Consider the following 26,300-nt stretch of genomic DNA (forward strand, 5'->3'; position numbering starts at 1 on the left):
ATGCCTTTTGCTGCGTTTGTTGGTGTGAATCACCATGGTCAATCAACATTACTTGGATGCAGGCTGGTTTCGGGAGAGGACACTGAATCATTTGCATGGCTATTCAAGTCATGGCTTCGTTGTATGGTAGGAAAGGCCCCCGTTTGTATTATAACTGACCAATGTAAGGCTATGCAAAATGCCATTGAGTTAGTGTTCCCTACAACACACCATAGGTGGTGTTTATGGCATATCATGAAAAAAATTCCCGAAAAACTTGGCAGATGCACCGAGTATAACAAGATCAAGGCTGCTATGGAAGAAGCAGTTTACGATGCATACACAACAAAAGATTTTGAAGAGAAATGGTGTTCCTTCATTGAAAAATTTGAGCTTCAGAAGAATAATTGGTTGAGTGGGTTGTATAATGAGCGTCATAGATGGGTACCAACCTTGTTAAGGAAAACCTTTTGGGCGGGTATGTCAACTACTCAACGAAGTGAGAGTATACATGCTTTCTTTGACGGATATATCAATTCAACAACAACTTTGCGTCAATTTGTGAAGCAATATGATAATGCCCTTAGAAGTCGAGCAGAAAAATAATTTGAAGAGGATTTTAATTCGATGGACACTACAATTCCGTGCGGTTCAACCTCGTCGATTGAAAACCAATTCCAATGTGTGTACGCACATGCTAAATTCAAGGAAATTCAAGCTCAATTTAGAAGTAAAATGAATTGTGTTACCTCATTGAAGATAGTCGACGGTTGCCTTGCTACTTATGAAGTGTTGGAGGATGTGTTGGTGGGTGACAGACGAAAGGAAAATTGTCGGACAAGTTGTGTTTAATAGGGAAAATCATGATGTAAGTTGTGAATGCTCGTTGTTTGAGTTTAGAGGCATATTGTGTCGCCATGCATTATGTGTTTGTGTTCATGAAAGGATTGAAAATGTGCCGGAGAAATATATGTTATCAATATAGAACAAAAATATTAAAAGGAAGCATTCATACATTAAGTGCAGTTATAGTGTGGTAGAATTGAAGCCACGAAAGGATAGATTTGACAAGTTGTGCAAGCATTTCTACAATGTTGCAGAAGTGGCTACAGAGTCTGAAGTTGCAACTAAATCACTCCATGAAACATTGGATGACTTTAATTCTAATTTGCCCACCATGGATGATACCACTAAAAATGGTAAAGAAAGCTTCAATGATGACTCAAATACAAACACCGGTACTAAAATCCACAGTCCATTGCATGTCAATCGTAAAGGTCGTCCTCCAAAAAATAGGCTAATATCTGTATCTGAAACAGTTTCTAAGAAGGTAAGAAAGAAATCCAGGAAAAGTGATGATGGAGAAACTAATACGGTATGTCTTTTTCCTTTAAAAACTATTATTGTCTATAATATGCATATGTGTTTTTTTTTTGTTAAATATATTTTTAGCCCCTACATTTTGCCATATAGTTAAGAATAGTCCCTACATTTTTTTTATGGTTAAAAAAAATCCTACAATTTTTTTCGTTATCAAAATTGGTCCTTGCTGTTAAATTTTCTTTGTATTTGTATTTCTCTATGAACACTTAGATCACGAAAATGGAGTTGTTCTTCTCCATCGTGTTTGGTCCATTAGCGGATGCTATTTCAGTTCTTGAGCTTGGCAAAATAACAAAGATTGAATCAACACTTCTTCCGCTTTCAATTCCTTTTAGAACAACTATATTCTCATTTATTCTCTTAGGATGAGTTCATTTTCATTCGAGTTCTGTCTAAAATTCATTCATTCTTCATTTCTTCGTTTCAATTCTTACATTTTCTTTTGTTATTATTGTTATTACTATTGCTTTGTGATTCATACATTATGATTATTATTATTATTGCTAAATAATTAAAAAACTATTTTTTGTTTTTCCTGTGTATAACTTAACTGTAATTTGTTTGTGAAATGGATTTGATGTGAAAATTTTTGAAATCTGGAAGGACAATGATTCTTCTTTTATGATCTGGTTAGCTTCGGTTACTTGTTGGTTGTGATGGCAGTGATGTGGAAATTGTGATATTTACTCTTTATCTTTGCTTTTTGGTTTCAAAATGGTTGTGTACACAACACTACACTTTGCTTATTTATCAGATTTTTTTTATCTTTTTACTCTCTACATGTGTATATTAAGCTTACTTTTTTATTTATCCACATGTGTAGAGTGCAATATTGGAAAGATGTGTAGTCAGACAGAAAACAGTATACGCGTGGAATCATCTATTGAGGTTGTCACTGGCGAAAGTTTTATGGATTCAAATACCGTGGTTCGTGTCCATTATAAGATTATGTTAATTAATAATATTTGATTTATGGTTCAATAGTTATGTGTAGTGTTACACGTTTGAGTATAATTTATTAGGATAATGTATATCCTAGTCGAGGATAACAGATGTTGTATTTTATGGAAACATATGTACTAGTTGAGGATGAGTTATTGTTGGATTCCGGCGAATTTGGGTGTAATGGCTTAGTCCAAATATATATCTTTTATGCTAGTCCATATACTTGTTGAGGACTAGTTTATTGAAATCTTTTAAGTTTCAACAAAAAGCCGCATATATGTATCTGTTGCAGAATTAATGTATTGTTTATTTAATTTTATGTTCCTCCTCATATTTTAGGTTGTTATATGTTTTTGTTCAGGTTCAAAGTAATATGTCATTCACGGAACTTTTGGCAACATGTCATACTCGCACGAAGGGTTCTACTGAAGGCCGTGCAAATGTCTAGTAAACTATATCATATTTCATACTTTTTGGAAACTTTTGTGTTGACCGGTGGCAAAGATATTTTGTAAATGATTGTCAAATATTTACTATATTATGACAAATAGACAACTTTTGCATGATCATATGGTGGTAGACAATATTGTCTTGTCTTCATCAATTTCATTGTTATGTATATATTATGTGTCGCGTTCTACTAATGATAATTTTTTTTTGTGCAGGTTTGTCGGATGGAAGTCACCGTTGTCACTTTTGTAAATTTAATAACATTGTAAATGTTTTAGTAATATCTTTTTGTGTGCTTAAAGATGTATTCAACCATGTAACTTAGTTGGCTGAAAAGTTCCTTGAATCGATGTAACTTAGTTGGTTTGTGAACTAATGAATGTAGCAATCCTATCATGCTTTATAATGTATAATTTAAAGGTAGGGAAACAAAGTTAGATAGCTGTGTGTTAAACTGCGCCTAAATTACCATTTGGGAATCTTGCACAAGATTACGCTTCCCTGCATTGTGAGAGTGAAACTCTCCCCATATCTGTAATACAAATAATTTAGGAGGCACACTTTTGGTTAAGTCACCACCGACAACAAAAAAAAAAAAATCACAATGCAAAAAAAAAAGGATGATAGATGAGTTACCCAATCAAGAATGAAGCGAATCTATTGAGAAGTCATCCGGGAGACTTGCTTCTACTCGTACATGTTTCAACTCGAGATTTTGAGGATGCAACACCCATTCACAAATAAATTGTCGACGAAAATGTAGAATTTTGTCCTACACATACATCAATTACACATAAATAAATATATATATTACTATTTTAATAAAATATCAGTTAAGTTGACAAATCGTTAAAATTTTACCAATGTGGAATCAGACATGGTTCTGTCACCCCATTTCCTGTCACCATCCCACATCTCCAAATACTTTAAAACATATATTCCACAGTCATGACTACAAAATATGTACAATATGAATCGTGAATATAATCCCTTGCTAAAAAATTATAAAACCATAAATGAAGTAAAGTTTCCAGCATTTCCTTACGTATTTTTTTATTGCGGCAAATTCTCGTAAATGAGCTCTAATGTTTGGCATTCATCCATGAAATGCAGCAAGTTCTCGAAGTTCCTCTTCTATAGATCCACATATTAAAAGGTGATCAACAATTACTTGTCAAGCATTTGCTATCAATCAAAACAATCATCAATTAATTTGTGAATAAAATTATTTACCATAAAAAGATCCAACTGCTTTTCCTCTTCGTTTCTTTCACTATACAAAGAGTTTAGCACGAAGAACTTCTTTTTGATTTTATCAAGTACATAACAAAACCAATGTTGGTCTTGTATGGTTGGGGCAAAAATCTAAAATACGAAAACCAAAATATTAACTAAGTTGCATAGAAAAATTAAATGCCGCAAGGACAAAGTGAGAGTGTACACTTACCAAGTTGCAATGCCTCATGATTTCAATTGGATCATCACTTATCCTTAAATGGTTCGATACAAGATTAGTAAACGAGTGACGAGTCATGCATGAGTGTGAAGGATTGTGATGCAACTTAGGTAAATTTGCAATCACATCATCCTACAATAACAATTTTGGTGAATTATATATTTTGCAAAATTTACTACAACAATTATTAAATGTACATGTATTCATAGCTTACTCACATAAAATGCATGCGTAATTATAAAACGCTTCATGTGATCTCTATTTTTCAAAAGATCCCCCATCATTATTTGGGTGGCCGCAGACATTAGCTGAAGCATTAAACAAAACAATTTCTAAGAAACAAATAGTATTTAAATAATGGGAATCACATAAAACTTGGTGTAGATAATAACCAGACTAGAGAGCCACCCCCTTGGTTTCATGCATTCGAAAATATGACTACGCATTACTGCTTCATGTACTCGAACAAACACTCTAAATAAAAAAGATAATTAAGGCCAAATAAAATTGTGATGAACAAAAATAAAATGATAACATATATGAAGTAGTTAAAAAAATTAAACTAATTACACACTTACACATTCGCTCTGGATTGAGTTGTGCAAGTTTCATATAAATGTTTGATAAGTTATTGGCATCTTTTCTTATCCTCTACTTTTTTTACAGACTCGATCACTTTCTCCCCGCCATTATCCTCTTCTTTTCCTACAAGCTCACTCTCTTCCTCCCCGCCCTCATTTCCCAACTGACTTTCTTCCTTACCGCCTTTATCTGCTTCTTTTAGCAATTTCATTTCCTTCGCAAACATAGAAATCTTTTCCCTAAATGCTTTATTGTGGTCAAACAATATTTGTTGTTTTCTTAAAATAGCGGTTGCATCAAAGTCGGTGTCAATATCATTCGTATGCATAACTTCAGACTGTTGAATGGCTTCAGCAACAACATCGAATTGTTGGTCTTCTTCGGTTGGAACCAAATCTTCAACCAACTAATCACATTAAACAAACTTGATTAGTCGAAAACAAAGTGAAAAAAAATTATAAAAGCATACACATGCATTAATATACAATGTGAGTGCTAACCTTTGCATTTGCAAATATATTTTGCATTTCGTTATTGTGAAATGGAAGTGTTGTCCACTTATTAATACGTGGAAAACACTTTTTTGATATGTTACATAATTGCAGTTTCTCAACAACCTATATCTATATCAAAATAAAATAAAATATCACACACCAAATCAACATAAATAATTTATAAATTTATACAATTAAACCAACAAACTTAATTATGTGTACCTGTAAAATGGCAGAACAACCTGAAAGAATCATTTCTTTACCCGAGTCTCCTCCACTTTGAGCGTATTTGCCAGTAGTAGTGTTTATGCTTTCGACTAAATCTTCATACACCGCTTGACCCCAGTTATACATTTCAAACATATTTAGGTTGTCCAACAACTTAAATGGTCCTGGTGACATTCCTGTTTTTCTTAGGAAAATATAATGCAAAGAAGGCAAAAAGTATATATACTCTACAAAAATCTTCAATGTCTTATTCTGTGTTAAAGACATTAAGTTTTTGTTGTATACTATCAATTGTAACGTCCTATCCATTAAACAATGATTTAACATGACAATCACTGTTATCGTTAAGAGGTACATGTACAGTTGTTCCTACAATTTGTAATCCTAATGCAATACATACATCTGCCGGTGTAAATGCAACTGTCTTGCAACCTACTCTAAACCCAATAGAGTCCCATATACTCAACAACTCTTCTAACAAAGGTCCACTAACCTTTATGTGGTCTGTCATATCAACAACCAATTTAAAAGGAGTTTGACGAAGTCGGTTCTTTTGCGCTTCGTTCAAGTTAGGATTAAAATCGATCAACTTATTTAGATGGTTCATTGTATTCTTTATCCTCATCTGAAATTAAATACTGATATGCATAATGTAACAATAACAAATGGTTAACGAAACAAAAATGGAAACAAAAACAAATATTTTAAATTAACATAGTAGTTAAAAATTAGGATATCAATGTCTATAAGCAATTTATTCAAATTTTACGGTTCTCTGGTATTCAATTCAACTTTAACCAAATTAATCTTTTCAAACTAATCTTGTTAAACCTATTGTTAAACCTTTTCAAATTACTCGTTTCTTCCCCATTTTTTTTTGAATTAGCAAATTTATTAATAAACTCAAACAAGGCATAAGTGGTGCCAAGTGAGTAAGTCACAGTACAAGAAAACAGAACAGAAAACAGGGAGCTAAAAAAAAAGCCTCCAAAACACCCTAAACTCCCAAAAAAATTGAAAAACAAAGCACCCCAAAACAACCAAAAATAATCAAAAGATCCACAAGGCCAGGCGCCCAAAACATATAGCAGAAAATTAGGGAAGAACGCCCAACAGACAGAAACACAGCACAGACACCACAAACCAAACTAAATTTATATTTTTTCTATATTCCTAATCAACAATGTCGAAGATGATTCTCTCATCTCTCAAATTATGTTTCTTGACCACAACCCTTACTCTTTGTTTGCTCAATTTGTATAAAACTAAATACATCACATGATTTTATTGATAATGGTTGTCTCTTAAGCTTTCAATTTACCCTAAAGATAGCGATAGTGATAAATTACTAAAATAAGTATGGAAAAGTGATTTGATTTAGGCTAATATACTCATCCATACAACGAAAGAATGTAAGAAAACACAATCGGACTTTAAAGGCAGATAATATATCAGAACTTTAAGAAGAATTCACAAAACAAGTTGTCTACTTCCTTTACTTAAACATGTTCTTACTTGCTGGTTCGCGACAGGTCACAAAGAATGGGGGTTCTGCGGATGGTTTGTTCTTCCTTTTCCCTCCTAAAACAACGAAACAAAATTTAGGGTGGGTTGATGAGATTACTCAAAAACATATAAATTAGATCACTCAAAAAACAATTAAATCACATCTTAAATCACAACTCAACTCACAAGTTTAGTTTGCCTTCTACCCAACCAATTTTAAAAACAGATTCATTGTCAAGAAAAAAGAAAGAGTTCAATTTACTTTGGATTACAAATCCATTACACATTTTTTTTCAATTAATGGAAGAAAAACTCAAAAATAACCAATAACAACAACATGGGGTCACTTTACACAATTTTAACACAAAGAAAAAAAAACTGTAAAATGTTTAAGCTTAACAATGAGTGCCTAGTCTTACAAGAAGGCCAAAATTACTAGTTCACTTTTTTTTTTTGAAATAGCAAACTTTATTAGCAATCTCAAAATCATGTATGAGAAATACCAAGGGAGGGAAAGGAATACAAAAGATGGATTAAAAGGCAAACAGGGTTTTAGATTTAATTTTTTTTAACGTGCGTATTCAAATAATTAATCTCATTGTCAATTGTTGACAAAACTCAAATTATACATCCAAAGTAACGTTGAAGTTGCAACTTGCAACCAAAGCATTGTAGAGGGAAAGAAAAAATGGCTTTAAAGAGGATCACAATTTTGACATTATCATCAGAGTCAAGTTCTCTTATTTTATTTTTTTAATCTAGTAAATTTGGAGTCAATATTAACATTAAGCACTGATAAAATATGTCGACTTGAATTAAGATTTTTGATGTACCAAAAGTAACATATTTCTGAAACTTTACCAAATTCATGGAGATTCCAATAAACTCTTACAAGAGAGCAAAATATCAAGAACAAGGAAGACATTAAAATTCTGTTGGACCAAAACAACTTACCTAGTTTCAACACCGATCCATCTTTTGAATAAAAAGAAGGGTGAGGAATAGAAAAAAAAACACAGCAAAAACAACAACAGCACAACAAAAAACACAACAGCAGGCCCTAGAACACCTTAATCAGAAACCTAAAGTTGCATGAAAGGAAAAAAAAATCTAAAACCCTAAAAAAAAGGAGAAACAAACCTGAAATTGACTTTTGATTTTTCAAAATTGCAAGAGAAGAGGCAGTGATGGTTGTTTAGTGGTGGAGGGAGATGTCGCCGACGATGATTGGTGGTGGAGGGAGATCGGCTCGCTGCAGAGGTTTGGTGAGAGGAAGAAGACGAGTGAGGAATAGAAAGAGAAAAATAAAAAGGCAGGGTAGGGTATAAAGGGAAAAGAAACATGTGTGAGACTGTGGTATAAAAAATAAAAATAAAATAGAAATATATGTATAAAAGAATAGTATAGTATATTTGTTGTATTTTTGGTATTGAATGTGTCTTTATAACATTTCTGCATGGGCTGCAAGTAATTTAACCTACCCGCACGCAAATCTTATACTACTATTAGTTTTCTCCTCTACCTAAAATTGAGCACAAATAAGCTAGCTTATAGCTTATTATATGAGCTTATAAGCTTGTTTCAAAAAATTAGAGGTGTTTGGTAACAAGTTTTTTTTACTAGCTTATAACTTTTTTTTAAATGTTATTTCAAGTAGCGTTTGAGCTTATAGCTTTTTACACTTTATTCCATTTTTACCCTTTAATTTAGCAACTACCCACTCTAAAAAAGTAACTACCAACTATCAATTATGTAATTTTATATTTATTAACCAAAGCGTTTGAGCTTATAGCGTTTATTGAGATACTATTTCAAGTAGCGTTTAAGTTAATAGCTTATAAATTTTTACATTTTATTCCAATTTTACCCACGTTTAGGAATAGTAACTGCACTTGGTCTAGTAACTACATTTGGTCTTGTTGAATTTTATTTTCAACGAAATCCTTTTGTAGCATTTTTTTTTTTGAGTCAGTAGCATATTAATATTTATTTCTTTCTTTTTAAAAATAAAAAATATGATAATAAAGTTAAACAATTTTAGTTAAAAAATTTCAATTAAATTCATATATCACAATTATAATTTTCAAACTTTAATTTTAAAGAAATTAAATATTTAAAATAAATTATACTTTAAAATGTTTATAAATATTAATTTCAAAAATAAAATTAAACATACATGTACTTTTATGTCATTTTATATTTATCAGTCACTTGAAAAACTAATTTTACCAAATACTCCAATTTAAATTAACCAGCTTTTCAGTTATCAGCTATAAGCTAGCTTTTCAACTGATAGCTGAAAAGCTAGCTTATAGCTTAATTTTACCAAACAAACTCATAGTGATTAAGGTCGTCAACGATGCAGATCCGGAGACATAGGTATTCCGGTTACTTTGATTTTATCACATTATTTGTAGGCATGAGTATGTCGTTTTATGCTATTAACTTGGATGTTGTGAGCTTGTTCGCAGATTCATCCTTTTAGTTTTTAGCGGTATTGAATTTGTAATTGAATCTGATGTACTCTATCGATTTGAACGAATGAATATCTTTTATTTTTGTAAAACAAAAAAATAAGAGGTGAGAGAAGTGTATAATTCAAGCTTCGGGAGTAAAATACATGCTTGAGTTCTATAACTCGAGTGGAGTAATTTTAAAAACTCAGAGGACACACAAGTGGGAAAATCAATTTCCCAAATATAAATGAGACTCTTGGAATATAAATTTTTGGGTTAAATATATTTGTGATCCCTACAAAATTATTAAATTTTGTTTTTGGTTTCTATAAAAAAATGGCATGTTTTGGTCCTTACAAAATTATTATTCATGCAGTTTTAGTTCCTACCGTTAAACCAATGCATGTTTTTCAATGATTATTTCGCAAGCATGTATAGAATATTATTAAAAGTTTCTAAATAAAAACAACTCAAAATTTGATTTCTAAGATAAGATTTTCGTCACTTTAGTCTTTATCTTTTGAAATATAAAAAATTCATAATTAATTCTTCTCATTTTAAAAAATTCCAAAGTTTTGTAAAGAAACTCTTTATAGTATTCTAAACATGTTTGGGAAAAACTATTCAAAAAATAAATGTTTTTAAGGGATAATTAAACAAATTTTTAAATTTTTTGAAAATTAACAGGGATTAAAATTGCATACTTAAAATTTTTGTAGGGACTAAAACATATCAATTTTTTTTATAAGGACTACAAACAAAATGTAGTAATTTTGTAGGGATGATGGAAATGTTGAAGGTGATGATGAAACTCCTGAACTTAAGAGGTTCAAAACGACTTTTGCTAATTGTTGGAAATTTTTCACTAAACTTGGTCCTGGTCCTAATGGCGTTGACTTAGCAAAGTACAATGGTTGTGGAAAGGTGTTTAGGGCGGCGGTAAGAATCATGGGACTATGACACTAAATCGTCATATGGATAGACGCAGAAAAATCAAATCTTCTGATATTTGTCTGAACCGTCAATATGAGATCATACCGTTGACATAAAAATTGTGTCTTTTGAGTTAAAACAATCTCAGTTGTTGATTTAAAATCGGATGACTATGTTTGATTACATCGTTCTGTTGTAACTACGGAAAATTTGACACCCACCACTATGATACCGTATCTCTTTTCGTCCACACCCATATTTGTTTTTCCATCAAATATCAATTTGTTCCTTTCCGCGAGTCGTTTTGAATTTCATCCACACTCAAATTAAGCGAATAAGAAGAGAAGGGTAACAAAATTATCTAATGTAAAGAGAGAAAGCAAAACAATAATGGTCACTACAGATGTAGGGGGAGAAAAGGGTAAAGAAGAAAATCGATGAGGAAACTTCTTCTTCTTCAAAAGAAGAAAAGAAAATATTGCAAAATAGGAAAACTTTGAATGAGTCTTTTGAAATCCATTTTAATATTTGTTAATAGCATGTATCTAAGGGATTCTTAGAGCAGGGTGAAAAAGAATCAACATAGTAAGTGCATGCATCATCCAATAAAATTTTATCTTTATCCTTTCAATATGAATTTGGTGGTGATTTTGTGGGAGAGTGTGAGGGAGAGAAAGAGGAGAAAGTATAATAAAAATTATTACTATCACATACATTAGGTGGCTAATGCTACAGGGATGAACTTCGCAAGTGGTCCATCGTGGACAAGTGATGTACCGAATATGAATTTTACAAAATTCACTATTGGATTGAAAGTTTATATCGTATAGATCATCCATAAATTTTTTATTTTTTTTTTGAAAATCATTTGATGTGTTATTGAGACCCATCAAGATTTACGTTATTTAATAAACCGTTAATCTTGATGTGTCTCAATAACATATCAAATAATTTTCAATTTTTCTAAATTTTTCTATGGATGATCTATATGATGTAAACTTTCAATTCAACGATGAATTTTGTAAAATTCGTATACGTTATAATGTTATTCATGACTGGTCCACCATGAACCACTTGATGAAGTGATCCATATTAGAATTTACCTACATCAGGTGATTGAAAATCTGAATTCAATTGTGGTTTTTTGGTTGGCAAAGTCTTACAGAGACAATAGTATAAAAGACGCGCAAAGATAAATGAAATTATATGATATAATAAAAATAGTGTTCAAATATGTGTGGTACCCCCAAAAACATCCACAAACTATTGTACTCTAAACAAACTCGCACACCAAGCACGATCTAAGTCGCTTGCTCACCCGAGCATTCGCCTCAGATCAAATGTACTAGTGCTAGTATTATCAATCAACAAAAAAGGAAAAAAAAAATCCGATTAAACTATTACCTGATTTAGCTGTCTCAAAATCAAAGCTTACACTTTTTTTTTTTTTCAAAACAAAGCTTACAAGTTAAGCCACCAACAAATATAACGCAACTATGTGCTAAACTACATAAATCCATTTTTTTTTACAATAAAACTACATAAATCTTATTATGTTATTTTTTGCAATAATAGTTTTAGGGGAGGGATCAAATTAATATCAAATAATACTCTTAATTGTTAAGTAATCCCTGATTAAATCCATAAAATCAGCGTCTTACAATTATCAACTGAGTTGTAATTAGGAGACATGCTTATATAATAATAAGCTGTATTATTAACGCATTAGTGCATAATATTTGCTTCACTGTCAATTCATTTTCCTAAGAAATTCCATTCTCTTTCTCTAAACCCCGCTTTTAGCTTTATTAGTTAGTGTCAGTACTACCTCTTTTTCTCCTTCAATTCTCTTCTCTCTCTCTCTCTCTCTCTTCGTGTTTTCGCTTTAGACAGTCCAAGTTGGTGTTTTCAGATCTTGCACTCATTTGAATCCCTCTTTTGACTCTTCCATCTTCCAATTCAACCACCGCCTCAGATCTCACCGATCCACATCACTATGGCGGCGGCCAACGCTCCGATCCTCATGCGTGAAGCTCTCACCGTTAGTCCTCGCTCCTTCACACTATTTTCTTCTTTTTTTCGCCGTTTTTTCTTTACTCTGTTCATTCATTACTATATTAACTCAACAGTAACAAGTTAACAACGCTTGCTTTCACGATACATATATTGATTATGCTATGATCGATTGTGATTTTCTGAATCGAGTATAATAACCAGTGTGATGAAGTTAGATTACTGTGTTACTTTACTTTGTTGCTGTTGAGTTTGCTCAGATCTGAATGATTTTTGTTTTTGTTTATGAATGAACGTTATAATGTTGCAAATTTGATTGTGAAATTGTTGAATCTGTTATGTGATTTGATTTTGTGTGTTGTGATTTGTAATTGCAGTTGCCAACTATTGGCATAAGTCAACAGTTCATCACATTCACGCATGTGACGATGGAATCTGATAAGTATATATGCGTTCGAGAGACGTCTCCGCAGAATAGTGTGGTTATTGTTGATATGAATATGCCAAATCAGCCTTTGAGGAGACCTATTACTGCAGATTCTGCTCTTATGAATCCTAATTCCAGGATTCTTGCTTTGAAAGGTTTGCTACTATTGCTTTTGTGTTATTCTCTCAAACTTGCAAGTTGTGTTTGTAGACTAGCTGCTAATGTTGTGGATTATGAAGCACCGACACGAACATTGACACCTACACGCGCACCTGTAACAATTTGAAAAATTGAATTACTTGAAAGTAATTACGTGTGTCAATGTCGATGTCCGACACCGACAAATGTCGGACACCGGATACGCCTTCCATCGGAAGTGTCGGTGCTACAGAGGTTGTAGATAATATAGCTGTTAGCATTTCCATTTCGGTGTTGATTTGAATTATGCATGTCATTGTAAAGATTAATATATATTGGTGGCTTAAATTATTTATTTATTTATTTATTTATTTAATTTATTGGAGAAAGATAACTTTAGTTTATCGTGTTTTTTTCCTGTTATTGACTACCCTCAAATATAGAAAATATTGGAAAGTGTAGTTTTTGAAATTTACATTGCATTGAATTCCGTCACGATTTCCAAAAAACTTTCTATAGACTATTTCCTTTACCCGCGTCCCTATTTCCATTTACACAACTATTTTATGAAACAAAACCCACTTATTTTCAATGCAATTGACTTCAATTAGGAGCAGACTAGAAAGTTTTAAGATACCGGCTTCATGCATCCCGATTGCTGGTACATACTTGACGGCGGTTTTGTTAAGTATCAACGAATGCGTCTCGGGCCGGATTGACTGGCCCAGCCCACAAAAGCTCGTTTCAATTGATTCTAAGTGAATCATAGATCTTTCATGGACTTGTCTTTAGGAAACAAATCAATTTGCATTATTACGTTTTTTCAATTCTATTTATGAAATCAGAATTATGTTGGGGAATATATTACGTTTTTTCAATTCTACGTTTTCATGGACTCTGTTGGTGCGCGCTTAAATGACACACACCTCTTCCAGTTCTTAACCGAACACTCGCCACACTTAATTGTTGGCAAAATTGCAGTCACTTCTCTAGGGTTGTTTAAATGACAGACACCCTTTACAGAATAGAGGAACATCCTTTCTATGTAATCGAGGGGGATATATTGCATTGAAACATATATCAAGGGAGTTGAGTGCAATTTCCCCTAATTATATCAAGAGAAAAACATCAATACTTTTGTTTTAATATCCTATATTAGTGCAAGAGAACTATTGCATTAGGAAGAAAGACAACTGTTATTAAGATGGCCTAATAATGTTCATAATGCTTCTAACCATTTGGAGAAAATTCAAGGTCTTATTTAGTTATGCCACATGCTTCTGTTTGTGTTGCACTCCTCATTTGTATACTTTAGGAATTACAAATATATTCACTTATACGCTACATTCTTCTCTTGAAGCCCAACTCCAAGGAACAACTCAAGATCACCTACAAATATTCAATATTGAACTTAAAGCAAAGATGAAATCCTATCAGATGCCTGAGCAGGTACTTGTTCTATGCAATTATACTGTATGCATGTACTGTAAGATAATGTTCGATAACTGATAACGACAACCTTGTTTTTTTTTTTTTTTTAATATTTTTGACAATATAAGGACAACCTTGTTAATCCTTGTGAATGTCCTCATTTCATGTGCAGGTAGTCTTTTGGAAATGGATTAGCCCCAAGTTGTTGGGTCTTGTGACACAGACCTCTGTATACCATTGGTCAATTGAAGGTAGGATAAGGATGAACTACATTTTGATTAACTCTGGTTTTGTGCTATGTTTTCAAGTTAATGGATTGTTCTTCGGTGCACTTGTAACTTGCCTGCAAATTGTTAACTGGTATCTTGGTATGTGATATATGCAACTTGTAGGCGACTCTGAACCTGTAAAGATGTCTGAGAGAACAGCAAATTTGGTGAACAATCAAATAATTAATTATCGATGTGACCCTACAGAAAAATGGTTGGTCTTGATCGGTATTGCTCCTGGTTCCCCTGAGGTATATCTCAATTTTGAAGTCATATTCGTCTGGCCTTTCATCTACTTTGGTTGAATTTCTTTCTGAGTAAAATCTTTTGATACTTGTTAGATATAGAACTGAACAACATAAGCTTTTGGGCAATTGATCCTTGGCATGGTATTAGAGCCTTTTTTGACTTAGTAGTGGGGAACTTGATTTTGTTTCGCTCATTTTATGAAAAGTTGTATTTCAATGCAATGTAATAATGGTCTTATGCATGAGGAGGCATGCTAGATATAAAACTATTTATATTTCAACAAACAGATTAATATATTAAATTAGTTGATTCTCGAAAACAATTATGATCTATTTTACTATAATTTTCATGAGCCTGCTCTAGTTAGGTTTATTTCTTTATATCTTCTTGCATTGCAGAGGCCACAATTGGTGAAGGGAAACATGCAACTCTTCTCTGTGGAACAACAGCGCAGCCAGGCTCTAGAAGCACATGCAGCATCATTTGCTCAATTTAAAGTATGTCTGTGTGCATTTGTTTTTGTTATTCAATATTTACTTAAATAACTGTACACTACTATATCATTTTACTATGTGCTGACAATATTGAATTGTTTTTGGACAGGTTCCTGGAAATGAAAATCCTTCTACTTTGATTGCTTTTGCCACCAAGACTCTTAATGCTGGTCAAGTCATATCCAAGTTGCATATTATTGAGTTGGGAGCACAGCCAGGTCTGCATAGTTTTTTGCTGTCACATTTACCTCTGCTGTATTAATATATGGGTGGTATGGCTTTAAGATAATCTGTCTTGTATTTGCCAATTTAGCTGTCATATGTTGAGTTCGAATTATGCTTTTTTCCCTGTTAAATGGAAATATAAATTTTAAATTGGCCATAACTTGTATTTATTTTAATAGAGGTATGGTGGAAAACTTACCTTTCTTAAAGATATCCCTAGAAAGAAACTTTTTCTGGCAATCTAAAATTCTTCAATTCTGAATAATTATGTTAGACTCAAAATTGTGGACTGATGAACCAAAGTTCATATAGTAAACTAAGCATATGAAGGAGGTTACTCGTCATTGCTAATAGTTTTAACTATGAAATAACTTACCTTATGTTGCTTGGCCATGCTCCAAGGATTACTCTACGCATGAATGATGTGATCTTAACAAACTTGACTTCTTTTGGGTTTTCAATCTATTGATAAAGCAGTGCACTGAAATTAGTGCGGGCATTTAAAGGTGGACCAGGATATTGTATCAATAATAAATCATCTATGTAATGTTATTTGTGATTCAGTTGATCATCTTTCTGGGATTTAACTTTCCAAATTTGGTGGCAGGGAAGCCTTCATTTACAAAGAAACAAGCAGATCTGTTCTTTCCTCCTGATTTTGCTGATGATTTTCCAGTTGCCATGCAGGTAAGGGAGTTGCTGGTGTTTGTGGTTCATTTTTGTTAACTGTGCAGATAGTTGATTCGTAATTTGTTGTTTTGGCAGATATCCCACAAATACAGTTTGATTTATGTGATTACAAAACTTGGTCTCCTATTTGTCTACGATTTGGAGACAGCTACTGCTGTATATAGGAACAGAATAAGTCCAGATCCTATATTTTTGACTTCAGAAGCTACATCAGTAGGAGGCTTTTATGCCATTAACAGGAGAGGCCAGGTGTTACTGGCTACTGTTAATGAGCAAACAATTGTGGATTTTGTCAGTGGTCAAGTATGTTCCTGATCTTGTCATTGCTTCTATGATGTAAAGGCGCAAGACATATTGTTACTAATGTATTTTGCTTATTATCACAGTTAAAAAATTTGGAGCTAGCAGTTAATCTTGCCAAGAGAGGAAACCTTCCTGGTGCTGAGAAGCTGGTATGTCGATTTCTAGTTAAAATATCAACATATTTCTTTGCTAGGTGTTGTCAGGAAAGTCCCTAGAAACCGGAAATTAGATGCAAGTTGGTTGTGTTTCATATAATTTCTAAGTTCTATCTTGTGTGAAGTTTGGGTGCGTGGTTGCTCTAGAAAGTTCAATATTTTAATAAATAGTTGGTAATCTTTCTGTTTACTCCCTCCATTCCAAACATGCACTATGTGGGTGACCTGAATGCTGAGTTGCTACAAATCTGTTGTTTAAGTAATGTTTTTCTTCTTTTAATGATATTTGCATGTTCTAGTTAATAATTTTGGCAAAAGGGTAACCTATTGCCATTGATCTCCTGCCATGTAGGGTCTAACTTCTATGGGTCAGACCCCTTATGGATCTATCGTAGGCAGCCGTGTATTGTATTTACAAGAGGCTGACTTCCATTAACATGGAAGCAACTCCTATCGTTGTGCCGAGGATCTTTAGTTTAGTTTTTTGGTAATATTCAAAACGGAATTGAATGTTATATTGGATTGTGCATTATCCTGATCCTCTTTTCAAATGGTTTTTATAATACAGGTAGTGGAACGTTTCCATGAACTATTTGCTCAAACAAAGTATAAAGAAGCAGCTGAGCTTGCTGCTGAGTCTCCACAAGGAATCCTTCGTACACCCGATACAGTTGCCAAATTTCAGGTCCCTTGATAGTAGTATTTTGTTCATGTTGTTTCTGCAACAAACTTTATGTAGACAATCATCTTTGCTTATTTTGAGGGATAAAGGAAATCTTATTGTCTTGTGCTGTCCTATTTTTCTGGTCAATTAGACTCTAGAGGTTAGGTTCATAATCATCTGTTCTATGTTGCAGAGTGTTCCTGTGCAAGCTGGGCAAACTCCCCCACTGTTGCAGTATTTTGGAACTCTTTTAACAAGAGGAAAGCTGAATGCCTTTGAATCACTCGAATTGTCACGACTTGTTGTGAATCAAAACAAGAAAAATCTGTTGGAGAATTGGTTGGCAGAGGACAAGCTTGAGTGCAGTGAGGAGCTTGGAGATCTTGTAAAGGTTGGATTGCAATTAAATTTGTTGCTTCTTTTTTCCTAATGACATGCTAGTACTATTTCTAGTTGGATTTACTTATTGTCAAATGATATACATTTTTTTAATGCCAATTAGTGTTCTCCATTGTAGACTGTGGACAACGATCTTGCTTTAAAAATATATATCAAAGCCAGAGCTACTCCAAAAGTTGTTGCTGCTTTTGCTGAGAAGAGGGAGTTTGACAAGATTCTGATATACTCTAAACAGGTAGAGGGCTTGTTTTCTTATCAAAGAATATTGATTTTGAATTCATGAGATTTGTCCATTTATAATATATTTTTAATGTTGTTGTGACCTGTAGAGTATTCTACTTTGTATATTTGTCTGAAGTCCTATATCTTGCCTTTTTCATTTTACTGGAATCGATCATGCCTTAACTTTTTTGTTACTCATCTGTTTCTTTAGGTTGGATATACACCAGACTATCTCTTCCTTTTGCAAACGATTCTCCGGACTGATCCTCAGGTATGTCAGAAACCTTTGCAGTTCATTCATTTAAATTGAACTATTTCATGATTAGTCCCATTGTCTCCCAACTTGTTAAATGGCGGTCACTGATTATTTTTCTCTGCACCATTCATCATATATTTTTATTTATTTTGCTTTGCAGGGTGCTGTTAATTTTGCATTAATGATGTCTCAAATGGAAGGTGGTTGTCCAATTGATTACAACACCATAACTGATCTGTTTCTTCAGGTTGTCATCTACTGCAATTAAGCTATTATATGGTGCTATTAATATAATATTCCTGCATTTGGCAATGTGTTACCGAACAATCCATTTATTACCTTATGGTTATTTTTTGTCCTGCTCAGAGAAACCTGATCCGCGAGGCAACTGCCTTTCTCCTAGATGTCTTGAAGCCAAATCTACCCGAACACGGGTTCCTTCAAACAAAGGTTTCAATCATCATTTCTAATCTGTTAAAGGCATTTTACTCCTGTAATTTCTTCTTTGTAGTGATTCAATCTTGTGAATTGTTCAGGTGCTAGAGATAAATCTTGTGACTTTCCCTAATGTTGCTGATGCAATTTTGGCTAACGGCATGTTTAGCCATTATGACCGGCCTCGTATTGCCCAACTTTGTGAAAAAGCTGGTCTTTATGTGCGAGCTTTGCAAGTAATGACCTTCCTTACATTTTTTTCTGTTGGTGTTATCTTTTTCGAGTTTAGGGCTGAAAGTCACCCCTCTTATTGATTACATTTTTTTCGGTGCAGCATTACACAGAGTTGCCAGATATAAAACGTGTGATTGTAAATACACATGCAATTGAGCCACAGGTTTATGTTCCCCATTGCTTTTATTTTTCTGATGGTTCTTTTTATAATATATCTATTTCAACATCATGGTAGTTTAAAAATGCTTAGTCACATTATTTGGTTGTTGCAGTCACTTGTTGAATTTTTTGGTACTCTATCACGAGAATGGGCTTTAGAGTGCATGAAAGATCTATTGCTGGTCAATCTTAGAGGCAACCTACAGATAATTGTGCAGGTATGGAAGTGTGACTTTCTTTCGCTATAACTCAAAATTATTTTAATTACTAATTGATAACTGAAGCTTACTTATGTTTGTCCAGGTTGCTAAAGAATATTGTGAACAACTGGGTGTTGATGCTTGCATAAAGATTTTTGAGCAATTCAGGTCATATGAAGGACTGTATTTTTTCCTTGGTTCATATTTGAGCTCCAGGTAGTTCTTTCATTTTGAAAGATTTGTTTTAGCAAGTGGTCAAATGACCTTATTTGTACTGAAGATTTTCAGTTTTATATATATATATATATATATATATATATATATATATATGCTAATATTTCATTTTTCTGAATAATATGTGATAGTGAGGATCCAGACATTCACTTTAAGTACATTGAGGCAGCAGCAAAGACTGGACAGATCAAAGAGGTCGAGCGTGTGACTAGAGAATCAAGTTTCTATGATCCTGAGAAAACGAAGAACTTTCTTATGGAAGCTAAGCTTCCAGATGCACGACCACTGATTAATGTTTGTGACCGATTTGGATTTGTTCCAGATCTTACACACTATCTATACACAAGTAACATGCTCCGCTACATTGAGGGTTATGTTCAGAAGGTATTATGGTTTGCATTTCTATTGCAGCAGCCCTTTAATTTCAATGCTAATAGTGCTATCTATTCTCTCTGTTGCAGTCATAACATTGTTCCTTGCTTTATAGGTGAACCCAGGGAATGCTCCTTTAGTTGTTGGGCAGCTGCTAGATGATGAATGTCCAGAAGATTTTATCAAAGGCTTAATTCTCTCTGTTCGTTCATTACTGCCAGTCGAGCCCCTTGTGGCGGAATGTGAGAAGAGGTGGTATCCATTCCTTAAAACAAATAGTAATGTTTTGCCCTCATTTTTCTGATTGTTCTCTGGTACATCTTTTGGAATGCAGGAATCGGCTTCGTTTACTCTCACAGTTTTTAGAACATCTCGTAAGTGAAGGAAGCCAGGATGTGCATGTTCATAATGCACTGGGTAAAATTATCATTGATAGTAACAACAACCCAGAACATTTTCTCACTACAAACCCATACTACGACTCTCGAGTTGTGGGCAAATATTGTGAAAAACGGGATCCCACTTTGGCAGTTGTGGCTTATAGGCGAGGACAATGCGATGATGAACTTATCAATGTGACAAACAAAAATTCCTTGTTCAAACTACAAGCAAGGTTTGTGTTGTCGTATTTGTATCTTTCACACAATAATTATCTGTGGCTCCAATGCTTACATGTTTTTGTTGTCACTACAGATATGTTGTTGAGAGGATGGATGGTGACCTTTGGGAGAAAGTTCTTAACCCTGATAATGGCTACAGAAGACAACTTATTGATCAAGTTGTATCTACTGCTCTTCCTGAAAGCAAGAGCCCTGAACAAGTATCAGCATCAGTTAAGGCTTTCATGACTGCTGATCTCCCTCATGAGTTGATTGAGCTTCTTGAGAAGATTGTGCTTCAGAATTCTGCTTTCAGCGGGAACTTTAATCTTCAGAATCTTCTAATTTTGACAGCGATAAAGGCTGATCCATCCAGAGTGATGGATTATGTTAATAGACTGGATAACTTTGATGGTCCTGCAGTTGGAGAAATGGCTGTTGAGGCTCAGTTGTATGAGGAGGCTTATGCAATTTTCAAGAAGTTCAACTTAAATGTTCAAGCAGTCAATGTCTTGCTAGATAATATTCATAGCATTGATAGAGCTGTGGAGTTTGCTTTCCGAGTTGAAGAAGATGCTGTTTGGAGTCAGGTGGCTAAGGCTCAACTCAGGGAAGGTCTAGTTAGTGATGCAATTGAGTCGTTTATACGAGCAGATGATGCCACACAATTTTTGGATGTCATCCATGCTGCTGAAGATGGCAATGTTTACCAGGACTTGGTGAGATACTTGTTGATGGTAAGGCAGAAAACAAAAGAACCCAAGGTGGACAGCGAGCTTATTTATGCATATGCAAAGATTGATAGGCTGAGTGACATTGAGGAGTTCATTCTCATGCCGAATGTGGCCAATCTTCAAAATGTTGGGGACAAATTGTATGATGAAGAGCTATACGAGGCTGCAAAAATTATATATGCTTTTATATCTAACTGGGCTAAATTAGCAGTCACACTTGTGAAGTTGAAACAGTTCCAAAGTGCTGTTGATGCAGCAAGGAAAGCTAACAGTGCAAAAACATGGAAGGAAGTTTGCTTTGCATGTGTTGACGAAGAGGAGTTCCGTTTGGCCCAGATATGTGGACTGAATATTATCATTCAGGTACTATGTTTGATTTTTGTTTATTCTTTAATTAATAGTATTTTTGTTTGATTTTTGATCTGATTTCAAATTAAAAAATTTGAATAATTTGAGCTTCTAGAATGTAACGAGAAACTTAATACCCCTTAAAGTATGTTGTGAGCTTGAGATGGCGGAATGGTTTTTGGGATCATTGCTTTGGTCTGCAGTTAGTAAGCTTATTATATTAGTCTTTCCGATGCTTAAAATGTCAACTTTTGTAGGTGGATGACTTGGAAGAGGTAAGCGAGTATTACCAAAATAGAGGCTGCTTCAATGAATTAATATCTCTCATGGAGAGTGGCCTAGGATTAGAACGGGCACACATGGGCATATTCACGGAACTGGGAGTTCTGTATGCTAGATACCGTCCGGAGAAGCTTATGGAGCATATCAAACTATTTTCAACCCGACTAAATATTCCTAAACTCATTAGAGCTTGTGATGAACAACAACATTGGAAGGAACTGACCTATTTGTATATCCAATATGATGAGTTTGATAATGCTGCAACAACCATCATGAACCATTCACCTGAAGCATGGGATCACATGCAATTTAAAGATGTTATTGCCAAAGTTGCTAACGTGGAGTTGTATTACAAGTCTGTTCACTTCTATTTGCAAGAGCATCCAGATCTTATCAATGATGTTCTGAATGTCCTTGCTCTTCGGGTTGACCATGCACGTGTTGTTGACATCATGCGGAAGGTAGTGTCATTATTGTAAAAAATTTCATTAATATTATTTTATACCTTATAATCTATTTTCTGTATTACTAATGAATGTTTTTCTGTAACATACTATAGGCTGGTCACCTCCGCCTGGTCAAGCCATACATGGTTGCAGTTCAGAGTAATAATGTGTCCGCTGTTAATGAAGCCTTGAATGAGATATATGTTGAGGAGGAAGACTATGATAGATTGCGCGAGTCAATCGATTTGCATGATAATTTTGATCAAATAGGCCTTGCACAAAAGGTGAGCTGCGTTTTTCCTCCATGAGGACTACTCTTTGATTTAACTGTAGTAACCTGATATATCATCATCATATTATGTAATGCAGGTTGAAAAGCACGAGCTTCTTGAGATGAGACGTGTTGCTGCTTATATTTACAAGAAGGCAGGTAGGTGGAAGCAGTCCATTGCCTTGTCAAAGAAGGACAACCTTTACAAGGACGCAATGGAAACAGCATCGCAATCTGGTGAACGCGAACTTGCTGAGGAGTTGCTTGTTTATTTCATTGATCAGGTACCAAATTCAGTTTCAACTGCATATACTGTATATAATAATCACTTTTAAATCAAATATTGGCCCAGCCTAGGCCCCAAATGATTTAAGATTGATTCTTGTTCTTGGTCAACACATGTTTATTAAACTATGATGCTAAATGGATAAAGAAAAACTAAGATGATAAATCATTGTGTTTTGGTTGTTGCATATTGGTGCTTGCGATATCCTTGATAACATGTGTAGTTCCAAGTCCGTCAAAGAAATTAATAGCAACCAGCATTAGTAGTATTTTTTTAAGCTTTTAGTGACAATTTATCTTGGCAGTTTTATGTCGATGGTTTTACTGTCAAACACTTGCCGAAAGGTCAATAAATTTTAATATTACCTTTTGAATTGTGGTGATATTCCAATATTTTAGACATTAATGTGCAATTGTGCAGACAGTTGAGTAAAGTCAATTATGTTTAAATAATTCTTTGCATGTGCTTATGCAGGGAAAGAAGGAATGCTTCGCCTCATGTCTGTTTGTTTGCTATGATTTGATCCGGGTAGATGTTGCTCTTGAACATGCTTGGATGCATAATATGATTGACTTTGCTTTCCCATATCTCTTACAGGTTTGTAATATTTCTGTGCTTGTTGCATCATTAATATACAATACAGTTTATATGCATGTCTTTTTCTTCATGTTACCTAGTTCTTTTTTCTCACTGTCCTCTCTTTGCTGTTGTAGTTTATCCGTGAGTACACTGGCAAAGTTGATGAACTGGTGAAGCACAAAATTGAATCGCAGAACGAAGTGATGGCTAAAGAACAAGAAGAGAAGGAAGTAATTGCACAACAGGTGATTTGTTTGGCCATTTTGTTACCTACCATTTCTATCTCCCTTACATCCATCACTCTTAACAAATTGAGCTGTATATAATACTGAATAAAATATGTTATGTTGCAGAATATGTATGCTCAATTATTGCCGGCTTTGCCTGCACCACCCATGCCTGGAATGGGAGGAGGATTTGCCCCCCCTCCAATGGGGGGCGGATTGGGGATGCCTCCAATGCCTCCTTTTGGCATGCCTATGGGTAGCAGCTACTGATAGGCAAGGATGGTTCGTCCAGCAATTAACTCAAGTCTAAAAATGGAGACCAAGGCGACAAGTTGGGAGTTTACATAAATTTTCAGGTGGCATTTTAATGCAGTATTCTTTCTTTGCTTCTGATTGAGGTGGAGGTTTAGGTCAAAATAATGAATTTCTGTTGGGGGTTTGTGTCATAGTTTTGTTATATTCTTTTGTAGATGAGGCATTTTTTGGGCTGCTTATATGAGCTAGCGAAGGATTTTCTGTATGTAACCATTTTTCTTGTATTTAAATGATTTTGTCTTGTGTATAATGCCAACTTTGACCCATAAACCTAGTCCATGTTTATCATGGCTTGGATTCATTCCACAAGTTAAAGTGGAATAAACAAATCTTGTTGGCTTGTTTGTTGCGTGTATCTTGTCTTTCTTAAGTACATGGTTTATTGCGACTTATTTCTTAATTTCTTTTTGGTTTGAGCTCATACCCATTTCCGGTGCTAACAGTGTATTTGTCTTTGATACACCTGCTTGATCTCTTGTACCCTACATGTTTTATTACCAATATTTATAACTGTTGGGTTTGGTGAATATGACAAAGTTTTAAGCTTAAGTTTAATAAATGGATAGCTTCAGAAAATATGTGTTCTTATGTACAGTACATTATTAGAACGGAAATTGTGAATCAAATCACTTGTAGTGTACATAAATGTAGCGGAGCATTCTGCATCCAATAATCAAATTGTAACTAATGTTAGTTTTGTAGCTTGACTTGCATTTATAGGTGGTTTGATTGCCAAATCGTAAATTGGCTTATCGAGAATCTGCTAAATTGCATATATGGGTTGCCTGTCCTTTTGGTATGTTGCATTTGCTCCTATAGAATCATTGTACAGCATTAACGTTCCCTCTTCAGCATAGTTAATCTGTTGCACCCTTCTGTCGAAAGAATTGTGTTCCCTTAACACTTAACACATTCTCAAATGAAACTTGCCTGTACTATTGAACTTCGATAGAAAAAGAAAATACAAAATCTCGAGAATACAAAATCTTGTCAAAAAAAGGAAATGCAAAACCCATCCTCAGTTTATACAATATATAATTTTGATGGTAAAATTATTTTTGTCTGTTGTTTAAAAGGTCAAGTACTATATATACTCCGATAAAAAAATTTTAGTGCATAGGGTCCCCTAACAGGAGTAAGGATCATCTCCATTTCTTTTAAGAAATGGACACTACAATTACTAAAGTTTTAGTGTGTAAATATTCAAATAATGTCAACATTTCTTAAAAGACGACATTTATATCATTGATTTATTTTAAGAAATGGAGAGGATCCCTACTTAACATTAGTCTTTAGTTTCCTTCCATCAATATTTGGTTTGATTATCTTCTGAACCTTCTTGAATTTGAAATGGGTACCTATATGAAAAAACCAAAACCTGTAGATTTCAGAAGCAAAATGAAGCCATCAATAAGTATGACTAAACTGTGAGAGTCAGATATTGTAAATTAGAATCTTTTCAAAAAAAATAATATTGTAAATTAGACTTTAGAGACCTTGGTGTGACAATGTAATGATAGTAATAAAGAGGGTCAAAGGTAGAGGTAATTTATATTGAATAAATATGATATCTATATCCGTCTCATATTCGTATGTGACATCTGCAAATATTTACACTTTTTTTTTTAATTACCCAAAATTTCTTTTGCTTTTAAAAAAGAAGCAAAAAATAAAATGAAAATATTAGTAGTACTAGTAATATTCATATATTTCATATTTTACTCTCAATTTAACAAAAAAAAAAGCATCACATTTACTTTTGTTCTTTTTACTAAAACATAATAATATTCATACATTTCATTTCTAATAAATCAAACTACTAAATTCAAAAATTGTCAATTAGAATTATCACAAAACCAAAAATAATGAATTAATCATGACTGTCCTGGGTGTCATATCCATTTTGCCAAACAAAACCAACCCATTATACTCCTAAACCTTGTTGTAAATTCTTCTTTTATCTTTATCTTTTTTATATTATTTTGTTATTTATATTATTGGAACTAAATAAATAAGCGTCATGTTAAAGAGTACCCCGAAACACTAATTAAACATACCGAAAAAGAAAATAAAAAGACAAAATTAATGATAGAAAGATAACTTTTTTACATCTTTAATATGTTGCAAGTACAATTTTTAAGATAAATTTTTTATATTGGTATGCTTAATTAGTGTCGCGAGACATTTTTAACATTTTCCGATAAATAATAGACCCTTTGCTCCTTTTTTCAC

The 26,300-nt window shown here is 33.7% G+C and overlaps 3 protein-coding genes across 3 annotated transcripts; 2 read left to right on the forward strand and 1 right to left on the reverse strand.

The window, feature by feature from the left end:
• Nucleotides 1–2,755, forward strand: LOC123895797 (protein FAR-RED IMPAIRED RESPONSE 1-like). The gene is made up of 5 exons (XM_045946282.1): nucleotides 1–457; nucleotides 1,080–1,354; nucleotides 1,573–1,645; nucleotides 2,186–2,289; nucleotides 2,669–2,755. The coding sequence occupies exons 1-5, from the start codon at nucleotides 1–3 to the stop codon at nucleotides 2,753–2,755; spliced, it is 996 nt and encodes a 331-aa protein (XP_045802238.1).
• A 2,086-nt stretch (nucleotides 2,756–4,841) lies between these two features.
• LOC123895798 lies at nucleotides 4,842–6,124 on the reverse strand. Its single transcript, XM_045946283.1, has 4 exons — nucleotides 5,854–6,124; nucleotides 5,512–5,693; nucleotides 5,296–5,412; nucleotides 4,842–5,201 (listed from the first exon to the last, which is right to left on the reverse strand). The coding sequence occupies exons 1-4, from the start codon at nucleotides 6,122–6,124 to the stop codon at nucleotides 4,842–4,844; spliced, it is 930 nt and encodes a 309-aa protein (XP_045802239.1).
• A 5,654-nt stretch (nucleotides 6,125–11,778) lies between these two features.
• LOC123894795 (clathrin heavy chain 1-like) lies at nucleotides 11,779–24,460 on the forward strand. The gene is made up of 30 exons (XM_045944869.1): nucleotides 11,779–12,453; nucleotides 12,803–13,007; nucleotides 14,351–14,439; nucleotides 14,594–14,672; nucleotides 14,814–14,941; nucleotides 15,338–15,436; nucleotides 15,543–15,651; nucleotides 16,266–16,345; nucleotides 16,424–16,651; nucleotides 16,735–16,800; nucleotides 17,375–17,491; nucleotides 17,664–17,861; nucleotides 17,988–18,104; nucleotides 18,303–18,362; nucleotides 18,508–18,594; nucleotides 18,714–18,797; nucleotides 18,884–19,018; nucleotides 19,117–19,179; nucleotides 19,289–19,393; nucleotides 19,479–19,591; nucleotides 19,741–19,993; nucleotides 20,097–20,233; nucleotides 20,316–20,594; nucleotides 20,675–21,677; nucleotides 21,920–22,405; nucleotides 22,504–22,674; nucleotides 22,760–22,945; nucleotides 23,422–23,544; nucleotides 23,661–23,771; nucleotides 23,880–24,460. Exons 1-30 carry the CDS (start codon nucleotides 12,409–12,411, stop codon nucleotides 24,021–24,023), a joined length of 5,100 nt encoding a protein of 1,699 aa, XP_045800825.1. The 5' UTR covers nucleotides 11,779–12,408; the 3' UTR covers nucleotides 24,024–24,460.
• Nucleotides 24,461–26,300: the final 1,840 nt, after the last annotated feature.

The sequence above is a fragment of the Trifolium pratense genome, linkage group LG7, assembly GCF_020283565.1.
Source record: "Trifolium pratense cultivar HEN17-A07 linkage group LG7, ARS_RC_1.1, whole genome shotgun sequence".
Lineage (NCBI taxonomy): Eukaryota > Viridiplantae > Streptophyta > Magnoliopsida > Fabales > Fabaceae > Trifolium > Trifolium pratense.

Bases quoted from the DNA above. Each gene is read 5' to 3' on its own strand.
- LOC123895797 (XM_045946282.1), top strand. From the start codon at position 1: ATGCCTTTTGCTGCGTTTGTTGGTGTGAATCACCATGGTCAATCAACA. The intron at 1,355-1,572 runs GTATGTCTTTTT...ATGAACACTTAG, and splicing joins ATGATGGAGAAACTAATACG to ATCACGAAAATGGAGTTGTT. The intron at 1,646-2,185 runs GCAAAATAACAA...CCACATGTGTAG, and splicing joins TATTTCAGTTCTTGAGCTTG to AGTGCAATATTGGAAAGATG.
- LOC123895798 (XM_045946283.1), bottom strand. From the start codon at position 6,124: ATGAACCATCTAAATAAGTTGATCGATTTTAATCCTAACTTGAACGAA. The intron at 5,413-5,511 runs GTACACATAATT...ATATAGATATAG, and splicing joins GTTGTTCTGCCATTTTACAG to GTTGTTGAGAAACTGCAATT. The intron at 5,202-5,295 runs GTTAGCACTCAC...TAATGTGATTAG, and splicing joins ATATATTTGCAAATGCAAAG to TTGGTTGAAGATTTGGTTCC.
- LOC123894795 (XM_045944869.1), top strand. From the start codon at position 12,409: ATGGCGGCGGCCAACGCTCCGATCCTCATGCGTGAAGCTCTCACC. The intron at 12,454-12,802 runs GTTAGTCCTCGC...TTGTAATTGCAG, and splicing joins TCATGCGTGAAGCTCTCACC to TTGCCAACTATTGGCATAAG. The intron at 16,652-16,734 runs GTATGTTCCTGA...TTATTATCACAG, and splicing joins TGGATTTTGTCAGTGGTCAA to TTAAAAAATTTGGAGCTAGC.